The sequence below is a fragment of the Jaculus jaculus genome, chromosome 11, assembly GCF_020740685.1.
Source record: "Jaculus jaculus isolate mJacJac1 chromosome 11, mJacJac1.mat.Y.cur, whole genome shotgun sequence".
NCBI lineage: Eukaryota > Metazoa > Chordata > Mammalia > Rodentia > Dipodidae > Jaculus > Jaculus jaculus.
The window spans coordinates 2,917,519-2,938,281 of NC_059112.1; the positions used below are offsets into that span (position 1 = coordinate 2,917,519).

The 20,763-nt window shown below is 40.8% G+C and overlaps 1 protein-coding gene across 6 annotated transcripts in view; it reads left to right on the plus strand.

Annotated features, from left to right (window-relative positions):
* Ankrd17 (ankyrin repeat domain 17) overlaps positions 1-20,763 on the plus strand; it is a 130,497-nt gene that overhangs the window by 15,516 nt on the left and 94,218 nt on the right. The window contains exon 1 of one of the 6 annotated variants that reach the window (XM_045130223.1): positions 11,166-11,284. The exons of the other annotated variants lie outside the window; for them this stretch is intronic. Coding sequence (XP_044986158.1) covers positions 11,282-11,284 — 3 coding nt within the window. The 5' untranslated portion in view covers positions 11,166-11,281. Of the gene's footprint in view, positions 1-11,165; positions 11,285-20,763 lie in introns of those variants that run through there. 6 annotated transcript variants of the gene reach the window in all.

The following is a 20,763-nucleotide window of genomic DNA, read 5'->3' on the forward strand; positions in this document are numbered from 1 at the left end:
GTACATTTAAGTTGGCAAGTACAAATGAATAATGCTGTTTCGGATATTAATACAATGGATTAGGTTTTTTAACGTGATATTATAAATTAACATAATGCCAAGCTGATGGGCCATACCATGCCATAGAGGAGGAGTTGGTGCTCATGTGACATACAAGTGACATACTAAGCAAAGATGTGAGTGCTAGGTGATCTTCGTGGGGTCTGTCCCTGCAGTGGATGTTTTGAGGGGTTGAAAGAAGGTCAAGCAAGGAGGTTACTTGTTGGAGCCTTCTGTCTTGTAGGAGGTACTGCTGACCATTGCTGTCTGTTTTGTTTATGTTCTGATTATAGAGGTGCAGAGGGCTTTTGTGATTGTTTTTGATTTTTATGTGAGGTCTCACCATTTACTTCTGGCTGGCCTAGAGCTCATTTAAGTCTTTGGAACTTGTGTTTACTGGGCTGTCTTTGAATTACGAGCGAGTGCTGTGTTGGGATTGCACGCAGGAGCCACCATGTCTGGCCAGAATATCCTATTCATCTTATTATCTCCTTACATTGTTGTTTATATACAAATTGTGATGCTTATTGCAGTGTGTTTAATGTATTATAGCACAGTGGTCTGTATTGCTTTGTAAATGCATATAAATCTTGACTTCTATGATGTAGACAATATCCATTACCTGACTGAAAGTATAACCCTTAGTTTACAGTGTTCGCAGTCATTGGTGGGATGTTGGCCCCAAAATGTAATACCCAGAGTCGGCCTTATTTTTGAATAGCCAGCAGGTAGGCAAAACATCATAGTTAATTGAAAATGATTATAAGTCTTTTTCATTCTGAAATGTGTTAATTTTTACACGTTTTGAACAGTGAAAGTAAATTGTAGCACTTAGATGAAGCAGCATTGGATGAAAGCCTTTGAGATGTGGAGTGCTCCAGTGGGCCAGAGATGGTTCAGGCCCCAAATCAGAAGTTAACCGCTTTCATTGTTGTCCAAATTAACCTAAACCATGTCTGCTTGAAATGCCCAGGAGAGCTTTTTAATAATGGAAAGGGCAATTTTTAACTTTGGTATTTTGAGATATTTTAATGTTGAGTTGCTTAGAGAAGATGGGGCACATTCAAGGTGGTATGGCCGTAGACTGCATTTGCTTAAAACATTTGCCAGATTGTCGTATTTCTTTAGGATGGCGGCAAAACTAATGCAAGCACTCATGTGACTCAGACTTTGTGCTGCTGCTGCTACTGACCCGTCAGCACAGCACAGGATGATGCAGGGGCAGCGTAAGCCCGCTGTGGTGGTGCACACCTTGGTTCCCAGCACTCACGAGACTCTGAGGTGGGAGGATCAGCATGGGCTGAGTAAGACCCTGTCTGTGAAAAACAAAAGCCGTCTACACACCCCCACACACGTTGTGCATGAGCATAAGGCCTCTTCTGATCCTTAAGTGTGTGGTGGGGAATCAAGCCCTGGGTTGGCAGGAAAGACTTTAATCACTGAACATCTCCCTAGCCCTGGAATGATTCTTACAGGCCAGTGCTATTCCAGTAAGCCTCTGTACTTGTTTGTCTCTTGTTTTATAAAATGGTTTTATCCTAATTCTTTTTTTTTTTTTTTTTGTTTGTTTGTTTGTTTTTCCCCGAGGTAGGGTCTCACTCAAGCCCAGGCTGACCTGGACTTCACTCTGTAGTCTCAGGGTGGTCTTGAATTCATGGCGATCCTCCTACCTCTACCTCCCAAGTGCTGCGATTAAAGGTGTCCGCCACTATTCTAATTCTTTACATATACTGTCATATCTCATGCCATAAATAATTTTTTTTTTAAACTTGCAGGCACTTTGACTTCATTCTTTTAAAATTTGTTTTGTTTGTTTTTTTTTAGAGCGAGAGAGAGAAGCCAGGGCCTCAGCCACTGCAATAGAACTCCAGACGCTCATGCCACCTAGTAGGCTTGTGCGAACTTGCACTTGCCTCACCTTTTGTGTATCTGGTTTAGGTGGGATCTGGAGAGGGATCAAACATGGGTCCTTTGGCTTCACAGGCAAGTGCCTTAACCTCTGTGGTGGTTTGATTCAGGTGTCCCCTATAAACTTAGGTGTTCTGAATGCTGCGTTCCCAGTTGATAGAGATTTGGGAATTAATGCTTCCTGGAGGGAGTGTGGTGTTAGGGTGGGCTTATAGGTGTTATAGCCAGTTTCCCCATGCCAGTGTTTGGCACACTCTCGGGTTCTTGTTGTCCACGTTGGCCAGGGGTGATACCCACCCTCTTCTCGTGACTTCACTTTCATTTTCCCTTGCCATTTTGGAGCTTCCCCTCGAGCCTGTGAAGCAAAATACAAAACCTCTTTTTTTTCCACAAGGTGCTCTTAGTTGGGTGATTTCTACCAGCAGTGTGAACCTCCCAACTGCAACAACCTCTAAGCCATTTCTTCAGCCTGGCTTTTCTTGTATTTCTTCATGTGGCTCCCCTCCCCACCCCCAGCCCCACCACCTGTAGGGTCTCACTGTAGCCCAGACTGACCTGGAGCTGTAGCCCCAGGCTCTCCTCACACTCAGAGATCCTCCTACCTCTGCCTCCCTAGTGCTGGGATTAAGGCTGTGCACCACCACGCCTGGTTCATAGAGCTGTTCTTCTTTTAAAAACTATATTATTTATTTGAGAGAATGAGGAAGAGGAAGCTAGAGAATGGGCATGCCAGGGCCTCCAGCCACTACAGTCAGCTACAGACATGTGTGCTGTCTTGTGCGTCTGTGAAACCTTGTGCACCTGTGTCACCTTGTACATCTGGCCTACTTGGGTTCTGGGGAGTCGAACATGGGTCCTTAGGCTTCAGAGGCAAGTGCCTTCGCCACCAAGCCATCACTACAGCCCAGTTTGCCTTTTTTTTTTTTTTTTTTTTTTTGTGGTGAGGGAGATACCTAGCTTTACATTGGAATGTATATATTTGACATCTGTTATTTAAAATTTAGTTTTTTAAAAACTAATGATGTTGGGAGATGACTCAGTGGTTACAGTTGCTTGCTTACAAAGTCTGATGGCCTTGGTTTGTTCTTCAGCACCCATATAAAACCAGATGTACAAAGTGCTGTGTGCATCTGAAGCTCATTTGCAGAGGCAGGAGGCTCTGGCATGCCTCTCCCTTTCCCTCTGTTTGCAAATAAATAAATAAGAATATTTAGAAATCAATCATTTAAAAAACTAATGCAGTTCATCTTAAGCCTGGAAGTTTTCAGTCTTCTATCCAGAGTGATGTTAATACAGATGCTCTCTGCCCAAAAGTGGTAATTTATTCTCACATATTAATCTTAGATTCATGAGAAGTAATTGAAGGAAAAAGAAAAATACTGGTTATAATTGATACCTTGATCTTTTTGGGTAAGTACTGCAGTGCATTAACTATGCTCTGTGTATTCGTGTCTAGGATATATTTGTGTGTGTGTGTGTGTGTGTGTGTGTGTGTGTGTAGGAAATGAGACATATCATTCATGTATCATCTGCTTTTGTTTGTGATGGTATCTCTCACTGCTCCTGGAACTCACCAGCTAAGCTAGATTGGTTGGCCAGCTAGTTCCAAGGAATCACATGTCTCTACCTCCCAAAGCTAGTGAGCACATGCCACCACACAGTGTTCTTAACATGCGCTCTCCAAGAATCCATCTCTGCCTCCCCAGTGCTGGTTCCCACACATCACCACACAGCCCTGTTAATGTGTGCTCTTCAAGGACCCGTCCCTGCCTCCCCTGTGCTGCTTCCCACACGTCACCACACAGCACTCTGTGTGTACTCTACAAGGCACATGCTTTATCACCTGCATCACTGCAGTTATCTTCCCAGCTTGTCCTCTGATTTTAAGTAAACATCAGAGTGCAGTTTAAGATTTGTTCAGTGCTGTTTGATATACCAAGAATATTCTTTTCAGTTGGACTGCATGTACTTCCAACAACACAAGCGAGTTCTTGAACCATGTTTGTTTGTGTTTTTTAGAGAGCTTATCCCTGTGTAACTTTGGTTGGCCTTGAACTGTCTGTAGAACCAAAGCTGGCCTGAAACTAGGGATCCTCTTGCCACTGCCTGTAAGTGGTAGCATTTCAAATGTGCATCACCGTGCCTGGTTTCAGTGACTATCTTAGTGAACATGCGCAGGATTCTTTGAGTACAGAAAGGTGGCAGGTTAGTGTGTGTTGAATCGGGCACTGCTAACACTCCCAGAGAGGGTTAGATGGTAAAGAACTGGAGCTCTGTGGAGAAGCCATTGGGAAAGATAGTTTGCAAAGTTCTTAGTGAAGTGAGTCAGCTTTAAACTTGCATTTGTGAGTCAAGATAGTGTAGAGGACAGGTCAGTATCTGCCTGAACTGACAAAGGAATAGAGAGAAGCTACGAAAGGAGCTGGCAAGAGGTCTCCTGAGTGGTGGGCACAGTCCCCTGTGAAATGGGCAAGAGGGAAGTGTACTGATAGAGGGCAGGTACACTGAGTGAAGAGGAAAAGGTAGGGTTCTGGAATGCAGTTCAAACTTTCGATCTGATGATACCAAATGGTGCAATTTAAGAGGTGAACTTTCAGTATAAAACTTCAATTAGACAAACATAAAAAGTTACTGAGAATGGGGGCTGGAGGGGTTGCTTAGTGGTTAAGGCCTGCAAAGCCAAAGGACCCAGGTTCTAGCCCCCTGGACCCACATTAGCCAGATGCACAAGGGGTGCATGCGTCTGGAGTTCATTTGCAGTGGCTGGAGGCCTGCACTGCAACCTGTGCCCATTCTCTCTCTGCGTCCCATAGATAAATAAAATAAAGTGCTTAACAACGGATAGTCACTTATTCTCAGCACTTCGACAAGTAAAAAGTTACTGAGGATGAGCATGTTCTTTTTTATCGTGTACATCATAGCATAAAATACACTATTCCAAGCACTTTTAGTTGTACAACCATCGTACATTGTGTCCGTTATTTTTAAAAGTGCCACAAATGATTTCTAATGTATTTGTACTTCAGTTGATAATGTACTTTACTGACCACACTGGAATTAGAATAAGGAGAGAAAGGTAGGTTGAGGCTTTATCCCCAGAGCCACAAAAGCCTCATGTGTAGTGCTGTCTTAACCTGTAATCTCAGCACTGGTGGGGACTGGGGGGGTTGAGGTAGGAGTATTGTCATGAGTTTGAGGCCAACCTGAGCTACAGTTTAATTCCAGGTCAGCCTGGACTAAATTAAGATCCTGCCTCAAATCTTCTCTTCACCCTATCCCCCAGGACCCCCCTAAAATAGGAAATTTCCAAGTACCTGAAAACTAAGTTAATATCTTAAAAACAATACGAGTGTCAGAAAGCCAGGTGTGATGTCTGATACCTTTAATCCTCATAGTTGGGAGGATGAGGTACAAGGTTACCTGGGAGCCTGGTATACAGAAATGATTTCCAAGTCAGCTAGAGCTAATGAGAGACCCTGCTTCATTTACCCTCACCCCCTTTACCATAAAAGAAAGCAAATTACAAAAGAAGAAAAGAGGCCAGGCATGGTGGTCTTTAATCCCAGCATGGGTAGGAGGATCACCAGGAGTTTGGGGCCACCCTAAGACTACATAGTGAAATCCTGGACTAGAATGAGACCCTACCTCGTTGACCCCCCCCCCCGCGCGCCAAAAAAAAAAAAGAAGAAAGATAGTACATGGGAAGTTAGAAAATACTTAAATTGAATAAAATAAATCAGAGTTTGTGGTGTGCAGTTAAATATGTGTCAACAGGGAAAATTGGAACAATAAATGCTTGTTAGACAAGAAGAGACATTTCAAATTGGTTCTGCAGTGAGAAACTAGAAAAGAAAAAGCAAGGCAGATCAAAGCAGACAAAAGGAGATGGTGAAGACAGACCTGATGACGAGCTGGCCCTACTCAGAGGAGACAGAAGCAGAGGACAGGTGTCTGCGGCCATTGGGGAAGGGGCTGTGGGCCTCACAGAGCTCATGAAGTGGCTGGCAGTGCATCTCAGTTGTTAAGGTACTTCCCTAGCAGGTATGAGGCCCTCAGCTTGATCACCAACATTGAAAAAATATTACAAGGCCAATAAGAAAGAGACTACTATGAATTATTTTGTGCCAAATAAGCTGACTTAGATGACATGAGCAGATTTCAGGAAGACCCTACCAAACCCCACTCCAGAATCAATGAATAATCCAGTAAAAATATTAAATTTTAAAAATTGCTCCCACAAGACAAAGTCCTGACAGGTTCATGTGTAGAGTCTATAAGGTATAACCTCGACGTGATTCACTCTGGTAGAAATAGACACGGGCATGGCAGCCCCACACATGAGAACAGCATTATCTTCCTGACCAAACTGAGCAAAGACATGGTAACCAAGACAATTCAAAGCAGTATGTGCCATGAATGTAGATAGGAGATCTGAGTAACTGGTCAGCAGACTGACAAGGCCTTACAAAGTACCAATTACAATGCCACCAGGAAATAGGAGACCATTAGGGGGTGCCACTAATAAAGTACATAGTTTATGTATTAAAACTAAAAGGAATTGCTGAGGGAAAACAAAAGTGGCCTAAGCAAATAACAAAGAAATGGACAGACAACCACCATCCTGCTCAAGATGACTCCTCAAAACACATATGTATTTCAGTACAGTCCTTATTTCACCAGGTTTTTTAGAGGGGTGTAGGAGATTTCAGGTTCATCATTTTCTAATATCTGTATAGGAAAGGCTGTTAAATAGCCCCAGGAATTTTGAAAATAAGTTGGAAAATTTTAAGGCTATATTATAAATAAAGCTTTATTGCTAAGCAAGACAGATTATACTATCGAGTATGGCACGTTGTTGGTTAAAAAGGAGAGCAACAGGGGTTGGAAAGACGGCTCAGCAGTGAGAGGCAGTTACCTTCAAAGCCTGCTAGCTTAGCTTAGGTTTGATTCCCCTGCATCCACATAAAGCCAGATGCACAAAGTGAGTGGGTGACACATGCATCAGGAGTACTTTCGCCGTGACAAGAGGCCCTGGCTTGCTTATCCTCATTCTGTGTGAGTGAGTGACAGCGGACATGATGGCTCACACCTTTCGTCCCAGTACTCATGAAGCGGAGGTAGGTGGATAGCTGTGACGCCTATCTGGGCTGTAAGAGTGGGAGTTCTGGGATAGCCTGCGCTAGAGTGATAGCCTGCCTCAAGAATTGGGGGTGGGGAAGAAGCCAAGTTAAGAGAACAGTACAGACTAAAGAAAGCCCATGTAAGTGTTCTAAACAAATGATGCTGAAATGTTTAAATGTCTTTATTGAAAAAGTCCACTCAGATCTTGTACTATGTGCAGAAATTAAGCTAATGAATTATAAATGTAGATGGCAGAGCCAGAAACAAGAAAATCCTGGAAGATAGCCTGGAGAAAACCTTTATGACCTTGAATTAGTATGGATGTTTTATGTAGGATATGAAGGATACAAACATTAAAGATGAAAACCATTAATTTGGACTTTTTGAACACTAAGCAGAAGATACTGAGGACATGTTGAAAAGAAGCCACCAGCACAAAAATCCACACCCATCGCATATTTGATGGCCTACCACAGTGCATTCAGAGTGCTCACAAACAAATGAGACAAAGCATCTTAACAGATGCTTAATCAAAGTAAATACGTGGTCTCACCATTCACTTATGAGCCATTAAAACATGCAGAGGAAAAGCACAATGTAAGTTTTATTCAATTTTGTCTTTGAAGAATAGAAAGGAAGAGGGTGGGAAATACCATCAGTGTTAATTCAAGCAGCCAAAATGTTCCTGCATTGCAGGGGAAGCAGAAAGTGGCTATATCGCTTGGAACAGTCTAGCAGTTCCTTAATAAATTTAAACACACTTGTAGTGTGATCAGTCTGGCCTAACCTTAGGCATTAACCCAAGGGAAGTGCAAACTGGCCCACATAAATCATTGCACTAAAATGTTCATTAGCTGGTTATTATCTAAACAGACCTCTGCTCAGCAGTAGGAAGAAATGAACCCATGTATGTTACCACAGGATAATCTCGAATGCATGTCTGAGAAAACTACACCCAAAATTGATTCTGGCTCTTGGAAGGAGGAGTGAAAGTCCCAGAAAATGGATTGTGGTTACTATTGACAAAAGTGTGGATAATTGTCCTCAAAAGAATGAAATTTGATGAGAGTTTTAAAATGATGTTTATCATAATTGTGATGATGAATACATAGGTTTTTACCTGTCAGAATCACAGATTTGTATAAACAAAACAGGTGGATTTTATTCCGTATTTCAACAAACCTTTACAAAATGTTTGAGAAGGAAAATGAAGAGAAAATATTTTCTTGACTTTTTCCCCCTTGAGAAAATGATTGAGTCTTATCTGTGCTGATGTCCATAGCAGCACTTCATTCATTGGGAGAGTGACTAGAAGCTGGATGTGTTAGTCTGTGGTTGTAACTTCAGCACTTGAGAGATGGAGACAGGAGGCCAGAGGATCTGGAGCTCAGTAACAACCTGATTACCCACAACGAAACAAAGCAAAACTCAGGTTACATATATCCACTCCTCCACCTGAATAGCAAGCAAGCATCAGCAACTGCAAGGTAGTGTTGAGTCTCAGAATCCCCAGGTTAGTCTGACAGAGTGTTTACTAGCCATGAGAAGGCTTAGATGACTCTTAACTTGCTGGGGTCATTGGGCAGCTCAGGCTACGAGGAACTAACACTCTTCCCACCTCAGACTCCTGAGTGCTAAGATACTTAAGATTCTAGGCCCGTGCTACTGTGCCTGGCTCTTTTTTCTTGTGTTGGGGGCAACGTCTAAAGAAATGGATACATTCTCCCCTAGTCATTTACTAAAATCACACAAGAAGAAACTATGTGTTTGTTTTGTTTTTAAAATACATTTATTTGGGCTGGAGAGATGGCTTAGCGGTTAAGCGCTTGCCTGTGAAGCCTAAGGACCCCGGTTCAAGGCTCGGTTCCCCAGGTCCCACGTTAGCCAGATGCACAAGGGGACGCACGCATCTGGAGTTCGTTTGCAGAGGCTGGAAGCCCTGGCGCGCCCATTCTCTCTCTCTCCCTCTATCTGTCTTTCTCTCTGTGTTTGTCGCTCTCAAATAAATAAATAAATAAAATTTAAAAAAATACATTTATTTATTTGAGAGAGAGAAGGGGGGGAGGGGGCAGGGTATACCAGGGCCTCCAGCCACTACAAAGGAACTCCCTTATGCCCTCTTGTGCATCTGGCTTATGTGGGTCCTGCGTAGTCAAACCGGGATCATTTGGCTTTGCCGGCAGACTTCCTTAACTGCTAAGCCATCTCTCCAGCCCCTTGTTATGTTTTTTAAAGTAAGCAATATAGGAGGTTATAGACTAAATAAAAAGTTAAGATTCCCTAATTATCTTTATTCTTTGATTATTTTTCTTAACTTTTTTTGTGTGCATTGCACATGGTTATGTTTCGCTATTTTTCTTTCTTTTTTTTGGGAGGGGGTCTTGGTTTTTCAAGGTAGAGTCTTACTCTAGCCCAGGCTGGCCTGGAATTCATTATGTAGTCTCAGGGTGACCTTGAACTCATGGTGATCCTCTTACCTCTACCTCCCAAGTGCTAGGATTAAAGGTGTGCACTACTACACCTGGCTTGTTCTGCTTTTTTAAAAATGTTATTTATTTCAGAGTGAGCGAGAGAATGGGCCCACCGGGTCTTCCAGCCACTATGAAGGAACACCAGACACATGCGCTACCTTGTGTATCTGGCTTACGTGGGTCCTGGGGAATTGAGCCTGGGTCCTTAAACTTCGCAATCTTACCCATCTCTCCAGCCCTTGTTTTGCTTTTAAATCAGCTTAAACTCAGAGTACACTGTGTTTTGTACAGTCTGGTATAACCTCCTAATACAGTGTAGATATCTTTGTGCATTACTATTTATTCGTTTATTCACTGCTACATATTTTTCTGTACTAAATGATTTAGGCACTATTCTAGATGCAAGGGATTTCTGCCTAAGTGGACATACTCAAGTGAGAGCCATGCTATTAAGTGTATAAAGATAAAAACGTGCAGATCAGAGGGATGGCAGGTGTATTAGTTGATTGTGTGTGTGCGTACCCTTCTTGCTTATGCTAGGTAGTAAGCACACTGAGCTGCGTTCCCAGCCCCTGCCTCATCTTTCTGTTTGAATGTTAGTGTAGTGCTGTACATACAGGTTGCCTGTAGCTTTTCTGTTTGCACACACATGTTTTGCTTCATGTTCAAATGATTTGTGTAGACAAGGTTCCTAAAAATAACATCTTATTTACATGTTGAATATTTAACTTTCTACCAAATTTCCCCCAAAACTTGAGACATTATCTGCTAGTATATGTAAATCCTTTTTAAAATTTGGGCTGGAGAGATGGCTCAGCAGTTGAGGTGCCTGCCTGCAAAGCCAAAGGATCCAGGCTCAAGTCCCCAGGACCCAGGTGTAAGCCAGATAGATGTATAAGGTGCACATCCTTATGGAGTTCGTTTGCAATGGCTAGGGCCATGGTACACCCATATTCATTTTCTATCTCCCTCTCTGTCTGTCATAAATAAAATTTGTTACATCTGACTTTCAATGAAGTTGTGTGTGTTTATTGGAATTTTGCATTTCTCCTGTAAATGGCTTACTTAAAAAATTTTGCCCATTAGTGAAATTTAAGATTTTTCTCTTAAGTCTCTTACTATCTTACACCATATATCTTTATGTATTTCCACCTACCCTGTCCAGTGCTTATTTTTACAGCCTGTTTGGATCTTTTATTTTTATACTGTCAAAGCCTCCCCAGTCCTTTCATGTGTCCTGTGTGTTTCTACAGAAAAGCTTTTATGTTAGCATTAGAACAATTTAGTGTCTTATATTTTGTTCTCCATTTTAGTTTTATTTGTGTTCCTGGAAGATTTTAATTTATTATTTAATAATCTCTGGCAGAGACCTATTTTTTTTTTCCAGATTCATACTTATCCTCCCGTACATAACTCATGAAGTAATGTGTCTTGTTTTCCACTAACACAATGTTGTCTCCATCAGTTCAGCAGTGTGTGTGTTCTGGGCTCAGAGGACAACTGCTTGATTGTTGTCATTTCATATTATATTTGACATCTGCTAGGGCACCCCTCCCCATTGTGTTTTTAAAAAAATTTTTTGGCAATTCTTGTGTATTTTCTCTTCCAGATGAACTTTAGAGTCAACATGTCAAGTTCCATTAGAAATCCCTTTGGGATTTTGATTGGAAGTGCATTGAATTTACAGATAAATTTGGGGAGAATTGACATCTTTACACTATTGAGTCTTCCCATCCAGGAACATGGTATGCCTCTCCATTTCTTCAGGGTCCTTTAATGTCCTTCAGTAGAGGGTTGCAGTTTGTCATGTAGGTTGTACACATGTGACTTGCTAGGTATGCTCCTGTTACTGTTTCTGCTTTTTTAGCTTTTTATTGTGAACTATTACCTTTTCATTCTATATTTTATTTTAAAATGGGTCATTGTGGTTATGAAGAAGGCTATGGATTTTGTTTTACCACTTAGGTGTCAGTTGATTCTCATGAAGTTTCTAGAAGGATACTTATACCTTCTTTAAAAAAAAAGATGGGGAGAGAGAAAAACAGAATGGGCACGCTAGGGCCTCCTTTAGCCACTGCAAATGAACTCCAGGTGCATGCTGCACCTTGTGCATATGGCTTTATGTGGGTAGCGGGGAATCAAACCTGGGTCCTTTGGCTTTGTAGGCAAGTGCCTTAACCAGTAAGCCATCTCTCCAGCCCTAGTTAGGCCTTTAAATTATTCTTTTTGTCATTTCCTTTTTTCAAGGAATATACTTAGCAATTTTTCGTTTGTTTCGTTCTTTGGCTCTTTGCAGAGCCGTTCACTCTCTGATTTGAGCGTCTTTTTTTCTGATTAGATTTAAACAGTCTTGAGGTTTAAAGCTATATATATGCTTAAGTTTCTAATAGAACACTTTATTGACAAATAAAAAATGAAGAAGGGCATATCTTAGTTTAATAAGTAGTTTTATGGAGTGGGTATTTATTTAATTGTGCCCTTTTGTTGATGGTCCTTGTTCTCACCTGATAATTTGATAGGTCACTCGAGTTACACATCTACTGCTGTTGCTCATGATCTGGTCTATCTTAAGTATTCAGCAAGGGTTTTTTAGGTTCTGCTCTGTGTCAGCAACTGTGCCACATGTGAGCAGCTGCACAGGATTCAAAATGGAGCTGAAAGCAAGAGGAAAGGAGAGGGAAATTTCAGGTTGTGCTTGTATTTGAGAAGGTATAATGCAAACTTAGATTTGAAGTATGCCACTGTTGTAAGAAACCTTCCAGGCAGGATGGGGACACACCAATGCTTCCTTGGGATTTTTTTATATCTTCTTTCTACTGACAGATTTAATTTGCTAATCTCTATATTGTGTTTTTGAGTTTTTATACTGGCTTAGGCTTGTTAGTAGGGTCATTTGTTTCCAGGTTGGTTTATGGGTTTTTAAAAAATTATAATTTACAAAAGGGGGAAGTGGGGGAGGAGAATGAGGTGGGTGTGCCACTGCCGCTGCAAATGAGATCCAGGTGTGTGCACCACCTTGTGCATCTGGCTTAAGTGGCTACTGAGGAATCAAACCCAGGCCATCAGGTTTTGCAAGCAAGCACTTTAACTGCTGAGCTTTCTCTCTGGCTCTGCTTTCTAAGTTTCGTTAACAAAACACTCTGTCCCCGAAATATGTCAATATTTCCTAAATTTGTGTAGATCCCCTGTAAGCTGACTTGGATCCAATACCATTTGAATAGATGATCTGTGATCTACACCTGCATGGTTTCTTCAGTGGGTATACTCCATGTAGGCTTCCTGCCTTTGCGTCTTTGCTTTGAATAGTAACTGTTCCCAAATAAATATTTTTGTTTTGGCTTTCACTTTCACTTTTCCTTTCTTTTTCCTTTCCCAAGTTAGGGTCTAGCTCTAGTCCAGGCTGACCTGGAATTCACTATGTAGTCTCAGGGTGGCCTCGCACTCACAGCAGTCCTCCCACCTTTGCCTCCCGAGTGCTGGAAATAAAGGTATATGTCACCATGCCCGGCTTGCTTTTACTTTCTTTTTATTATTTTAAAATAGGGTCACACTCTAGCCCATGCAGGCCTTGAACTCACTTCGTAGCCCCAGACTGGTCTCAAACTCACGGTGATCCTCCTACCTCAGCTGGGATTAATGGCATGTGCTACTGCAAGGGCTTTTTTAGGCTTTTATGTTTTCTGGTTCATAGTTGTGTTCATATTGCTGGTGCTTAACAGCCATAATCTGTTCCATAACCCTTCTTGCCAAAGGCTGCCTCTTTTGCCAGAGTTGTCCCAGAAATGATACTCAGTTCTGTAAATGAAACCTTTTTCTTTTCTCTATTTTATTTGCCTTTTATTATTAGTTACACTGTTGTATTTTGGTTTATATTTTTAATAGAGCACTATGCTGTGATTACTTCATTTTCTTTAGCTTTATGGGCCAGTACTATAATAATTTCCAAATAAATACTTCCATTTGAAAACTTGGGATTTTATTTTTTGTTTAAAGTATGATCAGATGTTTAATTTTTAGATTTTTATATATTATCATCACATACTAAGTTCTATTTTACTATAAATCATAGTTAATTTTGTTTCTGAGTTGGTTTTGGTAAATAGTACCAGAAATAAGCCAGTCACAGTTAAATTGCATCCTGCTGCCAATTTTTACTATTGATAGACTTATAGAGCAATATTGGAATGACTCTAAAACTTTTGTTATAGGAAAAAAAATATTTGTATACTGTAGATATCAGAACCCCTCAATTTGGCCTTTAAAAAATATGTGTAGCATGTCTGTGAGGCTTAAAATTTTTGTCTGGTCATGTTCACACTTTGAAACTGAATGGTGGGCAGCTCCATGCTTTGAACAGTAAAGAGGGAAGCCAGGTTTTGTCCATGCTCTTTGCAGCAGCCTGTGCCCAGTTGGTTAGTGACTCAGCACATTCCTCCCTGGATCACCGTACATGCCAGTGGATGGATGGATGGATAGCGCCTCTGAATGTAAAGATATAGGAAAAACCAGTTGTGTTTGATAGACATTCTTTTGCAAGCCAAATTCATTTTACTCATGTCACTGTAGTTTTTTTCACTTCTGTCAGGGTACCATCATGAGTCATACTACATGACACGTTTGAATTTTTATTACATTTCTTCTCTTTAAAACTTACAGTCTTGTTTTTTTTTTTTTTTTCCGAGGTAGGGTCTCACCCTGGTCCAGGCTGACCTGGAATTAACTCTGTCATCTCAGGGTGGCCTTGAACTCATGGCAATCCTCCTACCTCTGCCTCCCGAGTGCTGGGATTAAAGGTGTGCGCCACCACGCCCGGCTAAAACTTACAGTCTTATACATAGATCACTTCAGATTTTACTGAAGATTAGGTTTTCTTGGGATAAGCAAGTACTATCCCAGTTACTTAAGATAATTAGCTCTTTATTGATAATTGTAATGTTTTAATAGGCCTAACTCTTAAGACTATTAACTACACATTAAAGATATTTTCATTAGGGTTCAGGGCAATTTGAAAGAAAATGTTTTGTCTGTATTGATAAATATTTTTATTTTATGTACAATGTCTACTTTTCTGAACTTGAGAAACAAAAGAATTTATAGAGAAACATTTAAAAAGAAATTGTCCAGGGCTTTGAGTGTTAGCTTTAGAGAAGAAAGAGCGTGGCTGGCTCATTATGTGGAAAGGCCCCAAGTTTGATCCCAGCATCAGGAAAAAAGAAAATTCTGCAGTCACAATTATAATAATGTTTTTACGGATTCAAAGCAGTTTCTTTTAGCTTTTATTCCCAACATTTTATATATAGCTAGATATCAAGATTGAGAAACTGTTGTAGTCTTAAGTTATGGTTGGTCTGTGGTCTGAGGATCCCTGAGTGAGTGACATCTGTGTCAGGAAATTCAGTTCATAGTAACAGGTTCAAGTCACTTAGTAAACCTTCAAGTAAAACAGTTATTGGAGGACTCTGCTGTGTCTATAAATACACCTCCCCCCCCCATTGATATGATCAGATTGGTCACAAGAAACCCTGACTTTCACCAGAAGGAGGATGAAGTTTATGAAACTGTTACAAGCATTCTTCTGAAGGGGCTTTTCTACATTAAGAGATGCATTTTTTTTTTTTTTTTTTTAATGTGTAGCTTCTTTTCTTGGAACAAGTGTGGAAATACATTCTGGGTTTAAAATTTAGTGCTTGGCATCTTCAAATTCATTTGTAACTAAATAGTATAGTTTTCAGAAAAATAAAAATAGTAATAATCTGTGCATAGGAATATTAGTGGATAATGTGGAATACCAGTTAGTTGGAATATTTTTAAATTGCAAGTATCCTAACTATTTATTTTTATTATATATATTTTTTGAGGCAGGGTCTCACGGTAGCCCAAGCAGGCCTCCAACTCATTGTGATCCTCCTACCTGTGCCTTCCGACCATTCTAACTTTCAAAGTGTGTTCACTTTCAAAACCTGACCTTTATTTCCTCACTGCACATTATCTTGTATTTGATTTATTGAAGTAAGTCTCTTAATTGGTTTCATCTCTGAAGTTACATTTCATCCATAGCCATCTTTCATATGGTTTGCATTGTTTGTTTGCTTTTTACAAAATACAGATCATCTACCTTAATAACAAAATCATTGAGTAGCTTATAATATAAATTCTCAGCACAGTATTGAAAGGTCCTCTAGTCCTTACTCTTCTCAAATATATTTAACTTAAGGGTTGTCTTTCCATGTTCTATGCTTACAGAAGGCATTAATCGTTTGTGTATTTTTGTTCTTTTCACATATCATATAATTGATGATAGATAGCTTTGAGTGGAATTTGTATGTGTGCTGTCCAGTCAATCAAAATAGAGTATTTTGCTATCCTGTAGGTAAAATTGTAAAAGTTGTGTTCTGCTGTTAGTGATGCACTGCTAATGTTTACAGTTGATCCGTTAGTTGTGCATAGTCAGATTGCCCAATTAACTTCCCATTTGTGTATAGAGGGAACTGGGAGGCTCAATCCAGAAAAGTTATTCACCTCTGGCCAACATTAAAATCTTGTAAAAATACACTAAAACCAGAGGAGTTAACAGCATGAAAACAGAGACGAATATACAGCAGCCTCCATTTAGCTCAGTGCTCAAAGAAGCTCATGGTTTGACCTCAGCACCCATGAACCTGGTGTGGCGCACGCCTGTAACCCCAGCACTCAGGAGGTGGAAGAAGAATCAAAAGTTCAAAGTTGTACATTCTCCATGAGTTTGAGGCTAGCCAGGGATACTTGACTCCGGCTTAAAAACCCAGGGGTATTTTTACACAGCTTTGTTTACTTCAAGTATTTATGATAATTTGTTGACATTACCACTACTAGTACAGTATGCATGGCCATAAAAGATAAGAAGTCCGTTTTTTTACATAACCAATGTCATTCCCTTTCTTACCAGATACCCAGCACGTACAAGTTCAAATCTTGCACTTTTGTCAAAAATGTCAGGGTGGATTCTTCTTCTTTTTTAAATTATTAACAACTTCCATGATTATAAAAAATATGCCATGGCAATACCCTCCCGTCAGGGTGTTTTTAATATTAGGTTTGCTTGAATAAGGATTTTAAATAGGATCTGTATTATATTGCAGGTTATGTTTTTAAAAATTTCTTTTAAACAGTTAATTCTTGCTCCCATTCTGCCTACTTGAAGGGAAGACCGACTGTATTGTAAAATGTTTCATGTTTTTGATTTTTCTGTTTAATTCCGTGCCTCTCAGCCTCATCAGTTCCTTCAGGTGTTGTGCTGTGTTGTTTTGGTGGGTGGGTTTGTAAGTTAGCTTTTCATTACTCCTTCATGATTGGAGAGAGATTTTTGGTTGGTTCCTGACGTAGATGGGGTTGCTGGTGGGAGAAGGCCAGGCTACTGCTAATATCCTGTTGTACGGAAATAAAGAATCTGGCCAACAACATGGTGAGGTCTAGACTGAGAACATTGACTTAGCTTGTTGTGTGTCTTTATTTCTAAAGATTGTACAGTAGGTTACAGTTCATGGGACAAGCAAGACTGCTTCATAGATGGCACTGTATATTTTATTTTGCACAAACCAGGTGCCTGAATACTTGGTTGTCTCACTTTTGTCCTTCAGTAGTGACAGTAGGAAGTTTTAAAGTCCTTTCCCAGAATTCTGTGAACATGCAGTGGGACTCCAGCATTGAATTTGCTGGTAGAAAAATCAGACTGGTAGGTATTTATTCTCCTTAGTATTTAGAAACCTGTCACTTAAATTAGGGTCATAGCCAGGCATGGTGGCACATGCTTTTAATCCCAGCTCTTGGGAAACAGAAAAAGGATTGCTGTGAACTTGAGGCCACCCTGAGACTACATGGTGAATTCCATATTGGCCTGGGCTAGAGCAAAACCCTGCCTTGGAAAAAAAATAAAAATGGATAAATAAATGTCATTATATATTTTTTTTTGTCAACTGTAATGGCAAATTAAATGTGATTTCTAAGGCTCTAGAATTATTTTTCCCAAATTTTTCTCTGGCTCTTACATTTTGCTGCATTTGTATTAGACAAGAATTTACTGGTAAACACCATTTTAGGAAATACAGTTGACTCAAACAAAACATGTTAACATGTAGCTTAAGTCACTGTGCTCTAAATATCCACTAGCTGATAGCTTTTCCTTGAAAAAGGGACAGTCTAGTTGCTGGAGAGATGGCTTTAGCAGTTAAAGCACTTGCCTTCTGCAAAGCCTAAGGACTCAGGCTGGCTTCCTCAGTACCTATGTAAGCCAGATGCACAAGGTGGTACATGTGGCTGGAGTTCGTTTACAGTGGCTAGTGGCCCTGGTGTGCCCATTTTCTCCCCACCCCTCTCTCAAATAAATAAATTATTTTTAAAAAGTAAGAAAACAGACTAAAGACTGGGTGTGTAGCACATTGGTAGAAGTGCTTGCTTGTCTGGCCATTTGAAATGGTTGCATTCCAGGAGTTTGTTGTGATTCACAATGGATTTTCATGTCGGAGTCACCTAATGCAGATGGGTTAGTGGTCAGTTGAAAGTGCATTCAGTGTTCGTCTCCACTGCAGCTGCGAACCTGACAAAGAGGGGCACACACAGTCTGCCTTAACTTGGAGTTACCGACCCTTCGTTCTAAGTGCTGGTGAAATTAGGTCTCCTATATCAGTCTCCATTTATTGCATAATAAGCACAAACAATGTTCTTTTAGAAAAAGAGTTTCGAATAATCTTAGGCGCTCTTTTGGATTTAAACTCAGGATTTGAAGGTACATGCTAGGAAGTGCTGCTCCGTGGAGCTCGGCGCTGCTCTCTCGGCAGTGGGAAGGGCTGCTGTTAGAGAGCTTGCCCCTCTGTCCTCTTGAGCTGTGGCTGTGCGCAGTGTTCGTACTTTGCATCTCTCCTTGCACAGGGTATCTTTGCACATAAAGTATTTAGACTAATTGTATGTTTAATCAATGAAGGCATCATTTCTGCCCTCCATCTTACTGATACCTAGTTAGTCTAAGATTCTGCAGTACATGTAAGCTATATAAAAATACTGTTAAAAGGCTGGAGAGGTGACTTAGTGGTTATTACAGGTGCTTGTTGACAAATGCTGGCCTGTGTTCAATTCTCCATTACCCATGTAAAGCCACATGTATAAGCGGAGCATGCGTCTGTAGTTATTTTGCAATGCCAAGAGGTCCTGGTGAACCCACGCTTCTCTTTCTTTCTCCTCTCTCCTAGCCAAAAAATTGGAAACCAGTTGTGAAGACACATACCTGTATTGCTAGCCCTGGGAGCAGGAAGCAAGAGAATCATAAGTTTCAGGCCACATACATAGCACGTTTCAGGTCATCCCAGGTTACGCTGAGAGAGGGAGTCCCTTTCTGCAAAAATAACTTAGGTTTAGCACTCCTTTCCCCAGACACTCAAGCTTTTTAGAATCTGAAAGGGAAGAATCTTAAAATCATCTGGTAAATTTCAACTTCTTTACAGTGGTTTTTTTTTTTTCTCTCCCAAAAGTTGCATGAGTCCTGAAAATCTGTTAGATACTTACTTCAGCTCTACATAAGTAAGCTAAATACAATTTTTGTTTACATAGAATATACATACATATAAACATACATAATTTTTTAAAAATGTGGCAGTGTAAAGGTCCAGAGAGGGCTGAAGTCATGCAGGAGTAGCCGAAGCACCACTGGTAGTTGTGCTTCAGACCCTGAGTGACATTAAGTTTTTATTTGTTAAACATTTTCTTTCTCCCCTCCCTCCCCTTCCCTCCCCTTCCCTCCCCTTCCCTCCCCTCCCCTCCCCTCTCCTTCCCTTCCCTCCCCTCCCCTCCCCTCCCCTCCCCTCTCCTTCCCTTCCCTCTCCTTCCCTTCCCTCTCCTTCCCTTCCCTCCCCTTCCCTTCCCTCCCCTCCCCTCCCCTCCCCTCCCCTCCCCTCCCCTCCCCTCCCCTCCCCTCCCTTTCATTCCTCTCCTCTCCCCTCCCCTCCCCTCCTCTTCGTAGGGTCTCACTGTAGCCAAGGCTGACCTGAAATTCACTATGTAGTCTCAAAGTGGCCTCAAACTCACAGTGCTCCTCCTACCTCTGCCTCCCGAGTGCTGGGATTAAAGGCGTGCACCACCACGCCCAGCTGTTGAACAACTTTTATGTGTCATATAGTTATACGTATTTATGATGTTCAGTGTGATCTGTCAGTGCATACACACAGTATTTTATCTGGTCAAGGGAACTGGTATTTCCATTACCTCAAACATATGTTACTTTGTATTGAGAACATTGAAAATCTTCCCTATGGAGTATTTTGAAACTATAAGTAATTGCTGTTAAATATAGTTATCCTAATAAGCCATAGAACATAGGAGTTGTTCCTACTAAGTGCTGTACTCCTAGATCATTCAACCATCTTTTCTGTGGAGAAATTTAGTCAATAAGAAAAAATGTTTCTGAACTTAATATTCCCCATCTTGTTTGAAATGCAATTTTCTTAGTACATTTTCACTAGGCTTAGCTATAACACTATGTAACAGGGAACTTTGTGTCTGTCAGCAAGTCACTTTTAACTGAAATCTCATATCTGCAGTGAACTCTGTTCATATTCAAATTTCATATATGTCAGAGCCATGATCCTTCTTTTATACAAATTAGTAGTTTTGGTCAGAATCCATTCATGTTACTCTTTCTGCCAGTGTTGCTTTGAACAGACTTGGGACCCTTGTGTATTTTCAATTCAAGATGTACTCTTCTTTGAGGCCTTCCACTCTAAAGTAGGTTTAAAATGCTGCTTACTTTTCCCGTCTTCCCTTCATCTGGCTTTGCTTTGCCTACTTCCTCTTCTCAGCCCCTTTGCATTGAAATGGGTGCAGCAGTTAGTTCAGCAAGAAGAGACCTCTTTAGGAAGATACCTTTTCAACCAGGTGTCAAAACAGGAAGACTTTTTATCCCCTGCTATAATTTTGCTGCAATGCTATATGTACGCTTCTTATTGAAGTGTACCTCCTAAACCTTTATAGTCCTGTATCACTAATGCTTTAAATAGAGAGGCTGTATGATCCTTCCTTACCCTTTTGCTTCTGCCTTTAAAAGTAAGAAGCTGTTTACCCCTAACATCTTAGCTGTTTGATTGATTGTTTGAGAGAGGCACATAGAAAATGGGCCTTCAGCCCCTACAAATGAATTCCAGGTGCATGCGCCACCTTGTGCATCTGGTTTACATGCGTACTAGGGAATTGAACCTGGGTC